Source organism: Notolabrus celidotus, chromosome 9, assembly GCF_009762535.1.
Source record: "Notolabrus celidotus isolate fNotCel1 chromosome 9, fNotCel1.pri, whole genome shotgun sequence".
Lineage (NCBI taxonomy): Eukaryota > Metazoa > Chordata > Actinopteri > Labriformes > Labridae > Notolabrus > Notolabrus celidotus.
This window is the reverse complement of record NC_048280.1, coordinates 14,792,400-14,805,863: the sequence shown is the minus strand read 5'-3', so window position 1 is coordinate 14,805,863 and position 13,464 is coordinate 14,792,400. Positions and strand designations below refer to the sequence as shown.

Below are 13,464 nucleotides of genomic sequence, written 5' to 3'. Positions count from 1 at the left end.
GGGATTTGTTTTGGGCACATTCAGCATGATGGATGGTGCAGAGGCAAACTCAGTTGTCAATATGAACCTGCAACAGAACTCCTGTGATCCTTGGAAATCAGATTTTTTTTTGCTTCAGCTGCTCTGCACTCAAAAGTCATACAACTTTGTGATGTGGATTGAAAATGTAAGATTAGAGTGTATGCATTTTTGCCTTAAGTGAGGCTTTTTGATGCATCAACATTTAAAATAACTGATGCAATTACTTCAAATGTTTCTGAAAGAGGGTTGAGTGTGGCTGCAAGAATGTGTTTCATTATTGATGATGTGGTAGTTGTTTTCTTGATTACGATGTCAGATGCTCAAGGCACAGTCTTTCAGTGGTATATTTTGTCCACCAAAAGTTTGAAATAATCGATAAAAAATACTCAGTCAGAGAAACATCTCACTTAAAAGACCAAAAGTAAATAAGATTTAGTATTTCACTTTAAGAATAACTTCAAACGTATCAAATTAACTGCAGATTTCATGTTTCTTGCTAATCCACAAATTATTTCAGCTGTGGCATAACAATATTTTCTTGTTGTGAAATCCTCCCTCCACCACTACCCCCACAGTGAACGCATCAGACTCCTGTTTTTAACAGCAAGAGAAGTCATGTATACTTGCTGTGCTGTGCTGATGCTGAGCTGTGCAGAGCTCAGCTGCTGAGGGATGTGAGGGATCTTAGTTCACAGCCTGAATCCAGTGATGAGCCAGCAGCAGCGGAGGGTTTGTTTAGAAGATGCTGTAGTGTGAAGCAGAGCAATGTGCTGGCTGCAAAGTATCAAACAGCGCACGGCTGCAAGGCAATAATGCAAGTCACACTCACTGACGGTGATTTCTCACAGTGTTTAGTGGTATTGTGAGGAAATAATAAAAACATTGAACTTAGTTGCATATTGATAAACATTTAGTGGATTTTATATAATATACAGCTAACTGAACATATCAACATTGAGGCTGTTATTGATTTCAGTTTTTTTGTCATAGAAAGATCAGGTTGTCAGGACATGTGTGATTTCTCCAGGCATCTAAGTGTTCATAGTAGAGATGTTCCAAAGAGGCTCATTTTGTAGTCCTTTAAACACAAGAGTGGAGCCTGCCCCTGAAATCTGATTGGGCACCTTGATATCTGAATTTTGCCTTGTTTGAGATGACCCTTATATTGAAATCAACTATTTGGGTTGTGTTTCAGCTGGCTGCTACTAACTGCTTTGCATTTCAGTGTGGAACATTTCCTTTTGTTGTGATTTTAAATGGGGATTTTGAACAAACTTTTCTTGTGGAGCCCTTGTGGAGTTACCTTTTTTTTTTAAAGTGTATGTAGATGTGATTAGAGGAGATACTCCCCAAACCTCTGCAGCCTGTTGCACAAACTGTGTGTAAGTTCAAATGTAGCCTAATTTGAATGCAATTTCTCATTTAGGATGAAGTTAACACTCTACTAATGTTTTGGATGCTGCACCAGCTGAGATAGTTCCAACGTAAGCCTAAATTAAAACTTAATTCTTACACTTAGCTCTTAGTAGGTGTAAAGTCCTCTGTAGAGTACCGGATGCCATGGTGCGTCGTTTTGAAAGGTGGGATGATTTGTAGGATGAGGAGATAAAGACAGTTCTCCCAACTAGATTACATCGGAAACGCGATACCCGCGAGAGATAACATCCCTTGGAAAAATATGAAGACCAAAATTTGCGCTCCTGAGCATTAACATATGTTGTAGTTGATAATTTTACCACTCGATGTCACTGTTATTATTCACACACTGTAGATTAAGGATTTAGGCTTTAGTTATCACCTTACTTTAGTTTGTTTCATCTGTTGGTCAGTTCCGAGAAGATTAGGCACGAAAGATAACAATGCATCAAAATTGGTGCTTTCCTCTGATTGGCTGCTGGAAGTGTCCACGTCTTATCTGCAACAATTTTTTGGTTAGTTTGGACGTTACGGTCTACTAGTTAAGATGAACCTTACGTCTCTGCGGTGCAACCAAACTATGACACAACTTAATGTACAAACTAACTATTTTTAACGTATGATTTAGTGTGGACTTTACATCCTAACTTAGGACACAACTTAGCTAGTGCAACAGGCTGCTGATATTTAACATACCTGGCCACCCCTCCAAAAGCTTGTGCCCCAGTTTGGACACTCCAGTTAAAAAAGTCTGACACACTGTTTAAAAGAAAAATTCGATTTCGACTAACCTACTAGTCTACAGATAAGAAAACAGTCAAAATATATTTAACAGGGCTAAACACACCCAGAGAGTCTGCGAATAAACAACATGAAATTAGTTTGACAAGTCTGGCTTAAGTTAGCAGAGTTTACTTCCTCATGTCTGCGCTAGTTGTTCTGGTTAAGGGGCTATATACCAGTTTAACTAGACACAGCCTACATGATACAACTCCATCTCCGTTCTCTAGGTCAAAATACCCACAAAGTGTGCCACACTATGAGATGTCATTTGTCATCTGTGCTCATTGTTTAACTGACTAGTAATCCTGATGCCGACCTGCAAGGGTGACAACATTTGACCGATAAGTCAACTAAACACACACTTCCCTACTTAATATATTGACTGTGCCCCCATTTCCTGTCACCTCTCTACAGGGATTGAAGATTATGTAATACTAGTCCAATGGCTGCTGTGATTACCCTGTCAGTTTCTTGGACACTCAATATGTTTACTTTAAAAGAATAATGTACAATATATGGATCAATTCATCTATGAAGGGAAACAGCTAATCATGACTACAAAACCGAGACAAAGAAACCACACAGACAAAGAGGAACAGCGGTCTCACTTGGAAACCGAGGTATGTAGTTTGTAGGAGGCTGAAATCATGTTGATTGCTGCACAAAATAAATGTATCCCACATATGTCGAGTTTTCCACCATTGGGGGACATTTCCCTCAGGATGAAAAAAGGCAGGATATCTTATTCTCACCTTCATTTCCTAAATGTCCTTAAGAGCAGTTCCTCTCTCTATCTCTTTATCAGGACAGAGAGTGGAGGAAATCCTGCACTGTGGACACCATGTCGCTCTGGTTTCACTTCAGTTTTTTTTCCGTCAGTTTTGAATCAGGAAATGCTTGATTCAACATAAGCACATGAAAAGGGGAATGGAAAATATGTCTGAGATTATGTGAGGAATCAGTGGATCACAGTGTTAAGGCTTAATGGAGCTAAAAAAACCCCCATCATGTTCCCCAGTTGACCACTGTGTTGCATGCTGGCATATGGTAGCAGGTGTGAGGACAGCTGTGGATGTGGGGCCTCTGTCGTTCAATACTCCTAAGTGGCAACGGGGCCCGGATTGAGTTGCATCTGGTTTCCTCTGGGCTCGCCTCAATGACATCTGTTAACCCTCATGACTGTTGGTGGTCGCCTATGGAGTGACATGGCGGTCAAAAAGATACACAACTTCCCCCTAAAAAACTTTTGACAAGTGTCTTGCCCTGCGGTGGAATCTTTCAAACAAAGCTATAACTTTTGCTTCTTTTTTTCTTTCGGTCACTTCTTCTTGCCCGGTGCAGCTAAATGACTGCTGTGCTTGTGCGTGCCTCCCTCTGACAGGAAGTCGAGTCGTGATGGTGCTGATAGCAGTAAGACCCATTTAGTCTGCAGACATATGATAGTATGAGACACACTGTGGGGACATCCCTTTGGTCTGCTTCCCCTCTTCTTGTCATGCACACCACTCTCTGTTCTCCTGTGTTTCTCTAAGGATGAGGGATGGTGGAACGTTTTTAAGGCTGTAATGTGCAAGCTTAAGGAGCCACGCACATCTGCTAGAATGACTTGACAGTAATGATGATAATAGGGATAATTGTAGACTATCTAGCTGTGCAGTGAGCGTGCTGGGAGTCACATCACAATGATTAAATGAATAAAACTTGCAATAATTACGTATGTGTCTCCCTGTGGGGGCTTGTTGATATCTGATGTGTTGCTTGAAGAAGCAGTGAAACTTCTGTTTTAGAGAAGGATTCGGTTTAAGGAATGCTTGTCCAATGATTCCAGAAATGCTGACAGGAACACACCATATGCACACACAGCAAGTTCAGGCCTGCCGTAGACAGTGTGACGTCACTAAAGGGGCCGAACTTCTTCTATAGGGAGGGGATGATGAAAGGTTTTCACTCTGGAGACCACAATGAGACTTCTTATTCCTTGGCTGTGAGTTTTTTTGGAAATCACTCAGCCTCAGAAATACCCCTCAAGTATGGTGCAATACAATGACATTCTCAGAGAAATGTTAAACAGCTGTGGTGCAGCTGATGATTGGTTGAGTATTCACACTAAATGACCCCTGAAGGCTAACAGCATTACTAACAGATTGGAGGTTGTTTGACAGCTCCAATGTACATGGAATAAAATTGTCACACCCAAAGCTGCTTATCAGATGCTATTTCATTCTGATTATTTTTCACCATCTGGTCTTTGTCTTTGAATGAGAGACAAGTCTTTTCTTCCTTATGTAGTCTGATCTAGTTAGCAATGTGTGATAGAGGGCTTAAAGTCGGTGATTAATGTAAAAATCATAACATGAATCAGTGCATTAAATCACATATCATAACTATAATTTTTAACATTGAGCCTAATCTGTCATCTGCTCTGAATCAGCTGGATTTTGCTGTCAGTTGTAATTCTGGCTCTATGCCGACTCCCCGGGAGCAGCTGCTTTAAGAGTGCCATCCTCATCAGTGTTGATTACCACTTCTAATTATACCTCATGAAAAAAGACAACAGGAAACTGGTGATTATTGCTTTCAGGTTTGTTGTTTTGTGGTTTAATTAGATTATTTTTTGAGGCCTTGAGGCATGTCAAGTGACAACCAGCATGTTAACATGCACACAAGATATCAGGTTACTGCCAGATATCAAGTTACACAGGAAATCCCACATTATGTTTCCCTGTTGTAACCTGGACACCACCACAAACTTGTATACATGCCCCAGATTTGCAATTTGATTCTGCCTCTATCTTAGATTTATTTTGGAACAATATTTTACTTATTTGAAGTGTGTTTTGGTTTTACACTACATTCTTTCACTGTCATTGCATTGTATGTTATAAACTCTGGTTCATTTAAAGCTCCTGTATGTAATTTTTAGCTAGTTATGAAACACAATGAAATAACACTGATGCCTCTTAAAGTTAGGGTTGGTAGTCACGGAAAACTAGCATGAATTTGAATGTAGCATGTCCTCAGGACTCTGACTAACCCCCTCCCCTCGGAGCTCCTCTAAAACGACGCCTCCGCTCACATGCACGTGTGCCGCTGCTTTCGACCATATGATCGTGACTGATTCGAAACCGGTCCTCAGAACATCGTTTGTGTTTTGCACTAGGTCAACTCATGTCTCACTCAGCAGTAAGAAAACACCAAAACATTATCATAGTGAAAGTTAAAAACACAAACCAACATCAAATGTACGTGCAGGAGGCGGGCAGAACGGCAGGACGGGATTTGATTGGTTTAATTTTTTGGCTCCTGATGGCAGGGATTGGTTGGTGTTTTCCCAGGTTTACTCCGGCTGTAGATAGCAGCTTTTTGTCGCTCTTTTTAAAGAACACATTATGTATGATTGCCATCGGGACATAATGATCATTTTAACCAGTATAATAAAAAGTGTATCTAAATCTGACTACCAACCCCAGCTTTAATGACCTACAGACTTAGATGAGACCATCAACCAAAGGATAAAGTATTTCTATGATGTACATTTTAATACCTGTAACTACGGCCACAGGGTAGGTGTCAGACAGGAATACTAGCTAGCAAGCTGCAATATACCTTCTTTTTGTCATGTTATCTGCAGCACATATTCACCATGTGGGACACATTTTCTGTTAACATGCAGCAGGATGAGAACTTTTGTCTGAAAACACTACGTATACAGCTAAAGGACAAAATCAGCAAAGAGCTTAGGTGAGGTGAGGTGTCCACGGGAGTCATCAAAATCATACAAACTGTAATTTTTTATAGTAGCTTTAAGAAAAACATGGGTGCATGATGCGTTTTCATTGTGAGATAGAAGCTACATTTTAATCATTGTTCTGTTCTGAGCTCAGATATTTGGTTTTCGTATCGTATCTTTTAAATGTTGGGGTGTCTCTTGTATATTGCTGCTCTGTGGAGTTGCAGCATGTCCTGGTTAGATGAAGCCGGGTCTGCTTGCATTTATTTCAGCTTGACTTCAGCAGACTAAGACTGGTGGTGAAGAATATGCCTCCCAGGGAATTGCATGAATGTCATTGTGAGAGATCTCAGACCAGAACCCTCGTCTCCTTGTAAAACTACTCTCTGTCGACTTCAGTAACAGTCCGGTTTTAGGACGGGTAAAACAAGATGGTGCAAATAAGTTTGACAGAACTCTCCACACTTAGTCTTTTGACCTGTATTCACTGCTCTTGGCCTTGTGACCTCTTTCCTGAGTGCATTACACTCAAATTTGTCTTTAAAAATGTTTGCTCTTGGCTTATCTATTTGAAGAATTCCTTCTATTTCTCACAGGTTTAATTCAGGGTCTAAAAATAAACCCATTGCTTTCCAGAAGTGTGTAAAAACCTTGCAGATATAGACATAATGGACCTTGCTTCGACTAGGCTTCTGACACAAGCTGCTTTTGCTATCATTTTGTCCTCCTTACAAGAGCAGCTTTGGTTTTATTTAACAAAGGATGCCAAAACACAAACCCTGTTGAAGAGAATGACAGATGCTGCCTGCTGCGACAATCTGTTTGTCTACTAGTGGTTAAATAGTGTCGGCTTGGCTCTGCTGGCAAGAGCTGATTACTGTTTTACTTGCTTGGTCTTTTTTTAGACAGGCTCTGAATATGTGTCTGTGTTTGCAGGTAAGCGGTCCCACTTGTGCATGCATTTCTGAATGTGTGTTACTGTCGACACAGTGTAAGCCTGTAATAGTAAGGGTTTGTTTGAGCTTTAAGTGTCCAATAGCAGTAAAATATATAGAGGGAGGGCACACATTAGAGGGTGTGTGGGCTTGGTCTGTACACAGGGTAGGGCATGTTTCTCAGAAGTCAACTTATGTGAAGATTTTATAAGGTTTAGAGTGCTTCAAAGCGCAATACAGCTCACAGACAATCTGTCCTTGGGCAAGAAAAGACCTTCCTGTGTGTTGGCTAGAATGAAAAACCGTCAAATCTGAGCACAGACACATATGGCTGCATATTTTGTCTACCACAGGCCTATTTTGTAAGCATGTGCTATTCAATCTAGCAGTATATTACAAAGCTCATTCCTCTTCAATCATTATCTAAAGTGAAACACACTTAAACCAATAAGACCAAAGAGGAGATGTGTGAGGCAGATGTCATAACTCTGGTCTCCTCTTCAAACAGCGAATGAGGTGGAGCTGAGAGCAGAATCATTCCTTTTGTTGACCTGAAGCTTTCTGCAGCGTTAAGCTTTACAGGCTTATGTTATTTGAAGCTTTACATTTCAAGAAGTAACTCAGCATATTCCCTTTGGATGTTTTTAGAGCCTGAACAATATTGCCCTGGCCATTAGTGTCTGGCTGATATGAGCCTATTGCAGACATATTAAAATAGGGTTTGTGTTTTCAGATCAGAGCCAATATGCAAACTTTTTCTTTGTGGAAGAGTAATGCAGAATGCAATGCTTGGAGCAGTTTTGAAATCATCACCATTTAATTGGCTGAATATTAGTTTACTGTATTCTCAGTAGTGTCTGCAGCACATGAAGCAAATAATCTAATGCATATTGATGCAAAATTATTTTGTTTGAGGAAGCACCCCTCTAAGTACCTCTGCATTGATATTTTGGTGCAAAACAGATGTAAGGTAATACATAATAATGATAACTTCCATTTCCTGCCAGGCTATACAACTAACTGGATTTAAAAATGTCCCTTCTCAGATCATAACCAGTTTCAGTCTGAGAAATCCTGCTGCACCACCGTCTTCTCTCTGAGTTAAACAAGGGTTGTAAATGTTGAAAAATGTGTAGGTGAAGACTGAAGAGTGACTTTTGAATAAGTTTGAATTGCACACATAGCTGCGGTTGCTCACAAGTTGAAGCTGATAATGAGCCAAGTATACCTAATAAGGTCTGTGGCTGCTCATTCCATCAATAGCATGCATATCTGTTGTAATAGTACATTAGATACAAAGATATTTCTATAATACGCAGTCTTGACTTGATATCTGAATTACAGTTCAGCCACTATGTGTACAAATAAAAAAGGTGTGCACTGCTGGACTCTGCTCTTTGTGTAAATTTGTTGGCTGGTCTCCCATGCCTCGACCTCCCTTGGCATTGAGTTATCGTGCTGACTGCACGTGTTTTGATTGACAGGAGTGACGTGATTCAAAGAGAATGTTGACCTATGATAATCAACTGTAAACTTCGAAATATACGAAACATTAACCAGCTTTTATTTCTTTTCTTTGTTTGGTGAGTCACTGTTGCTTCACAACAATAGTGATAGATGTCAAATGTTTGCATGAAGCTGTTGCACAGATTTTACATGCCTCATGACTCTGTAGCCTCAGTGGTTTTGACATGCTGGCATTCCTCCGCTGCACTGGTGTTTCTGAGTTTGTGGTGGTAATTAGTAACGGGCTGTCGTAACAATGGCCATGGAGGCTAAATGAACCCATGAGATTGACCACAGGGGAAGCAACAGAACATGTGACCCATTTACTTCAGTTTTTGCCCTTTAACTTTCCCCCAATGTTGAAATTAACAGTTTATGACATTTGCCCAAGTTTGTACAAACATGAGCATATTTGAAACACAAAAACAACCTGACACACATTGCTCCACAAACACACTCACACACTATCCTTTCATCAGTGAACGTCAGGGAATAAAGCCCTCATTGTGAGTAGAGTTTGTTAGGGTTGAAATGATATGGTAGATTAATTACGTAGAAGTAGACAGCGCATAAGCTCTGTGTCACAAGAAATGAAATGTTGACGACAAATTGGGACACTGGCTTTGTTCTTGTCATGCTCCTTTTTTAGGAAAGGGCTACAAGGCAAACACGCAGACCCGTACACACACATTATCCCTATCTACCCAGCATATTTGAAAACTACCTCATTCTTATGTCATATTGATTTTCTGCTAAACCTGACCCTTAAATCAGGACCCCATATTTGTTCTAGTGCCTGTATGGCTGCCAGCATGACAAAGCCTTTTCCACAGCCAGCAGAGATGTGCTTCTGTAGAGAGCCAACAATAGTTTGAATGGAATCACCATGGCTGACCAATTCAAACTAATGTGAGCTGGAACAATAGTGGAACTGCTGCTGCATCTCTCATTTAGCTAAACTGTGTGCAAGTCTGTTTAATTCACCATATTCATTGGACAAATTGCTCTCATGCAACACGTAGATGGGAATTTCGAACCATTTAACTGCTTCCTGATTGTTTGGTGACTGAAAAGACAAAGAAAACTTAGGAGACACTTCAAACCATGTAATGTGCTAAAACAACACATTTAACGTATTAGCTATCTGCAGACAGAAAGTGATGTTAGCATTAAACCACTTCCTGACTGTATGAAATCATGTAATGTGACTCAATAAAGTAGGAAAGGTTAAACTTCCTAGCTGACAGTAATGTAGCTATTCTGTGAATTAGCTGTTGTTAGCTAACAAGTTGTCAAAACAACACATTTGTAAAACTCGTGGAGACAGCTAAGTAAAAACAGCTAACTGAAGGTTTTAACAACTATTAAAGTGCTATCTATCTACATTGGATAATAATTTACTCCTCTCTTGTTGTATGTTGTAATACTGTCAAATAGCAATGTAAGCTAGGACGTATTTGAATGCTAACGTTAGCTGTTGTCTTACAGTAGCTGATGAGTCAGCAAAAATGTATTTTTAGCTTGAATTCTGGTCCCATCCCTTCATATTTTCACTATCTCGAATATCTTATCAGTTTCCTACAACTGAAAGCTGTAAAACTATAATGATTTACAGTGGTGGACAAAGTAAACAGCTTCATTACTTTAGTCAAAGTGTAGATACTCCATGTCAAATATTACTCCAATACAAGTGAAAGTTGCTCTGGCAAATTATTACTTGAGTTAAAGTACTGGAGTACTTGCTTTTAAAAATACTTAAGTATTCAAAGTACTTTTTAAAGTATTCCAAACGTTGTATTTTCACAATACATAAGTGCATTCAAGAATACATAGAAGTACATTGAGTTACATTATGTTTATTTAGAATAAAATAATTGAAATCTCTAAAAAGTATACCATGGAATAAAAACAGCAACTAAGTTACTCCAAGCACAGACACCTTAGTTTGAAATGTTCATCCTGAATTAAACAAATGTTATGTAGCTCAACACGCTTTCTGTATGTTTGGGCAGAGTGGGAAACAAGGTGAACATTTCAAACGATACGTATCATTCCTAATTTTAAAAACCTCAAACACGGGCTGAAGATATGGACATGGGTGCTCAGGTGGAGAATTATAGCCATCATCACCACCTCTAAATGAAACGAGACGCACGATATACAAGTATTACTAAACCACTGAGACAAACAGAACTACACAAACACATTTTACTGTCTTGGGATCAGATTTCAGAAAAGAGAAGGACATTCATTTGCTGACTTCAAAGCTAAAGTAGTGATTAACTAGAGCACTGATAGAAATTTAGTGGAGTAAAAATTACAATAATTGTCTTCTGAATGCAGTGGAGTAAAAGTAATAAGTTCTCCCAAAAAAGAATACTCAAAAAATGTACTTTACTGTCCACCACTGATGATTTGTCTGATACTGTATGCAGGATGTGCAAGCTTGGAAAACAGTGGTTAAACATTGCAACAGCATTTTAGCTTTCCACATTCACAAGTGTGTAAATATGCTGCAATGTACAAGAGTTAGGTTCCATATTTTTTAGTGCCTGTTTCTATACTTTTAACTTTGTGTTATTATGATAGTCTTCTGCCTTCTGTATACAAATCCTTATGTCTCTTTTTGTGTCCATATTTTGCACAGACACTCTTCTGCAGAGATCAGACGACACTTCGGTGGAAACCATGGCGTTCAGCACAGTCGAAGCAACTCCAATGCTTCAGCCTCAATATGCCTTACTGTGGTGAGTTCTCTTCCATTATACAAAGATACTTAAGTTTCACAAAAAAGTGACATTTCTAATTTTATCTAGGACATGTTTGATTAATTCAAAATTAAAATACATGCTATAGGTTTTTTGTATTAGATCTGATTTTCTAACAGCAGGCAGATGAGGCAGTTTTTTTGATACTTTGGATTTATGGTACTTGTTTAAAGCTGTATTGTGCAGACCAGACATCTTAGAGCACACACACACACACACACACACACACACACACACACACACACACACACACACACACACACACACACACACACACTCACACACATACACAAGGTATGACAACAGCAACATCGTGAAAAGGCAAAAATAATCCATACAAGAGCTAAAAGAAGGAAATTTAAAAACAGAAAGCTGAAAGATAAAAGAAAAAAGGGTACTGGTAGTGGATTAAAATAAAGTCTAAGATAAGCAGACTAAAAGTGAACACTGACTGTATCTTATGTCTTAATACTAATGATTTATAAAAGGTCAAATTCATACAGAAGTCAACTGAGTGGTCCCCTCTAATGCTGCACTCACCCAGCTTTAGTGTTTATGCTTACACCAACCAAAGGCTTTCAGCATTTTTTCTTCACACCCTCTTTACTATCATTAGCGATGAGTATGTCTGACTCAGTTGTGATATCTGTTCTGGAGGATAATAATTTGAATCATTGAAATTCAGCCTCGCTGTCTGCATTTCTGCAACAACAAAAAAAAAAGGCTGTGCTTTTTTTAGGATGAACCTTTCTTCCTCCTACAATAGAAAAGACAAGAACTTAGTCATGGATTAACATGCTCTGTAAAAGCCAGGCTGACACTGGATGTGCTTTGATTTAACAGGGTTTTTGGAAGACCTAGTATCTGTTAGTTTCGGTAGAGGATTCCATGTCATTATGACAAGTTGTTTTCTTGCCTCTTCAGTGGAAGCTCAGCAGACAGTTAGACTGCTTCCTTCTCTCAAGCAAGCAGGCAGGATGATGCACAGTAATCCTTTGCAGGGATTTGTTCCTACTCATCTCTCTGTGGTACCCTCTGAACCTCTGTCTCTGCCTCCCAGATTCATACATTTCTCTTTCACTCTTCCCGCTTTTTTTTCTATTTCTGTGTCTCCTTTTACATTTCTTCTCTCTCTGCTGCCCTACATCTCCCTCAGTTAAACTTTTCTAAAGCTCTTAGGCGCTAAGTCTCCTGACATATCTGTGTGCATGTCTGACTGAGCTGAGGCCCTTTGATACTTCCGCAGTGATGATCCTTGAGCTTGTCAGCTGACAGGGTTTGAGGAGGAGTGCTCGGACCATACATCCCACCCAAGCTTGTAGCATGCAACACGGTTAATCTCTAACCTGCTCGGGAAATGGGTCAGTGCATTGGATACTGACTGGTGCTGGATGGGGCCTGCTTACCTTGCAGCTTACACGGGCAAATCTTTAATATGGCCGGATTTGGGATGCGGGAGAGGGGTTTTAATACTATAATCTCCGGGATGATAGTTTCCCATTATTCAGCAGTGGCTACTAGCTCGGGGATGATGGAGAGATGTTTGTTTAGAGAAGGGAAGGATAGTTGTTGCTGCAGTTGTGCCTTGGATCACTTTGTTGATTATCAAATTCCCCCTGCTCTCACTGTACTGCTATATTTAGAGTCTAAATATGAGGAATGTAGACTGATCTGTGTTGTTTGTTGTAGGCTTAATACTCTAATTGAGAGATTAAAAAGGTTAAGCTGCATGTGTTATTGTTCATGTGTGCAGCGCCTGTGTGTGTATAAGCAGCCTACACGTGCATGTTTGTGTGTCAGTAGTTTCTGTTCCTGTCTGTTGAAACACCAGTTGATGGAGGGACGCCCTGCTGATGTCACTTCCTTTAATGTCTTGTGGTTTCTCTGCTGCATCTATTGGCTGCACAGCACTTCACCCGTAAACTCAAAACTGCTGTTAAAAACATTTTTGGAGTTCAGTGAAGCCCAACTTAATTATTCATTTTGACTGACTGTTGACGTTGCATCTTTTTCAGATTTACAGCAGATCTTAGTTTCTAATAACGATCAGTTTAAAGAGGATGTGAACCTTGCGTTGTGGCTCAGTTTTAACAAAAAGCACTCTGCGTCAGTAGGTGCACTCTGTTGGTTCCTGTATCCGGAGTGCGCCATTTTGTACACTTCCTTTTTATGGTGCAGTTTGCAGTCCGGTAAGTCTACAATATCCATTCAAGCATAAGTGTCCTTATGTGACTTCAGGATGAGATAACCAGTAAAATTTATTCTGTTAAATGTTGTTATTTAGGTCAAATGTGGCTGTTTTGTT

The 13,464-nt window shown here is 39.7% G+C and overlaps 1 protein-coding gene across 4 annotated transcripts in view; it reads left to right on the top strand.

The window, feature by feature from the left end:
- dock8 (dedicator of cytokinesis 8) overlaps positions 1-13,464 on the top strand; it is a 68,326-nt gene that overhangs the window by 1,067 nt on the left and 53,795 nt on the right. For all 4 annotated transcript variants that reach the window (XM_034692219.1, XM_034692218.1, XM_034692216.1 and 1 more), the window contains exon 2: positions 11,039-11,138. In XM_034692219.1, coding sequence (XP_034548110.1) covers positions 11,039-11,138 — 100 coding nt within the window. The remainder of the gene's footprint in view (positions 1-11,038; positions 11,139-13,464) is intronic.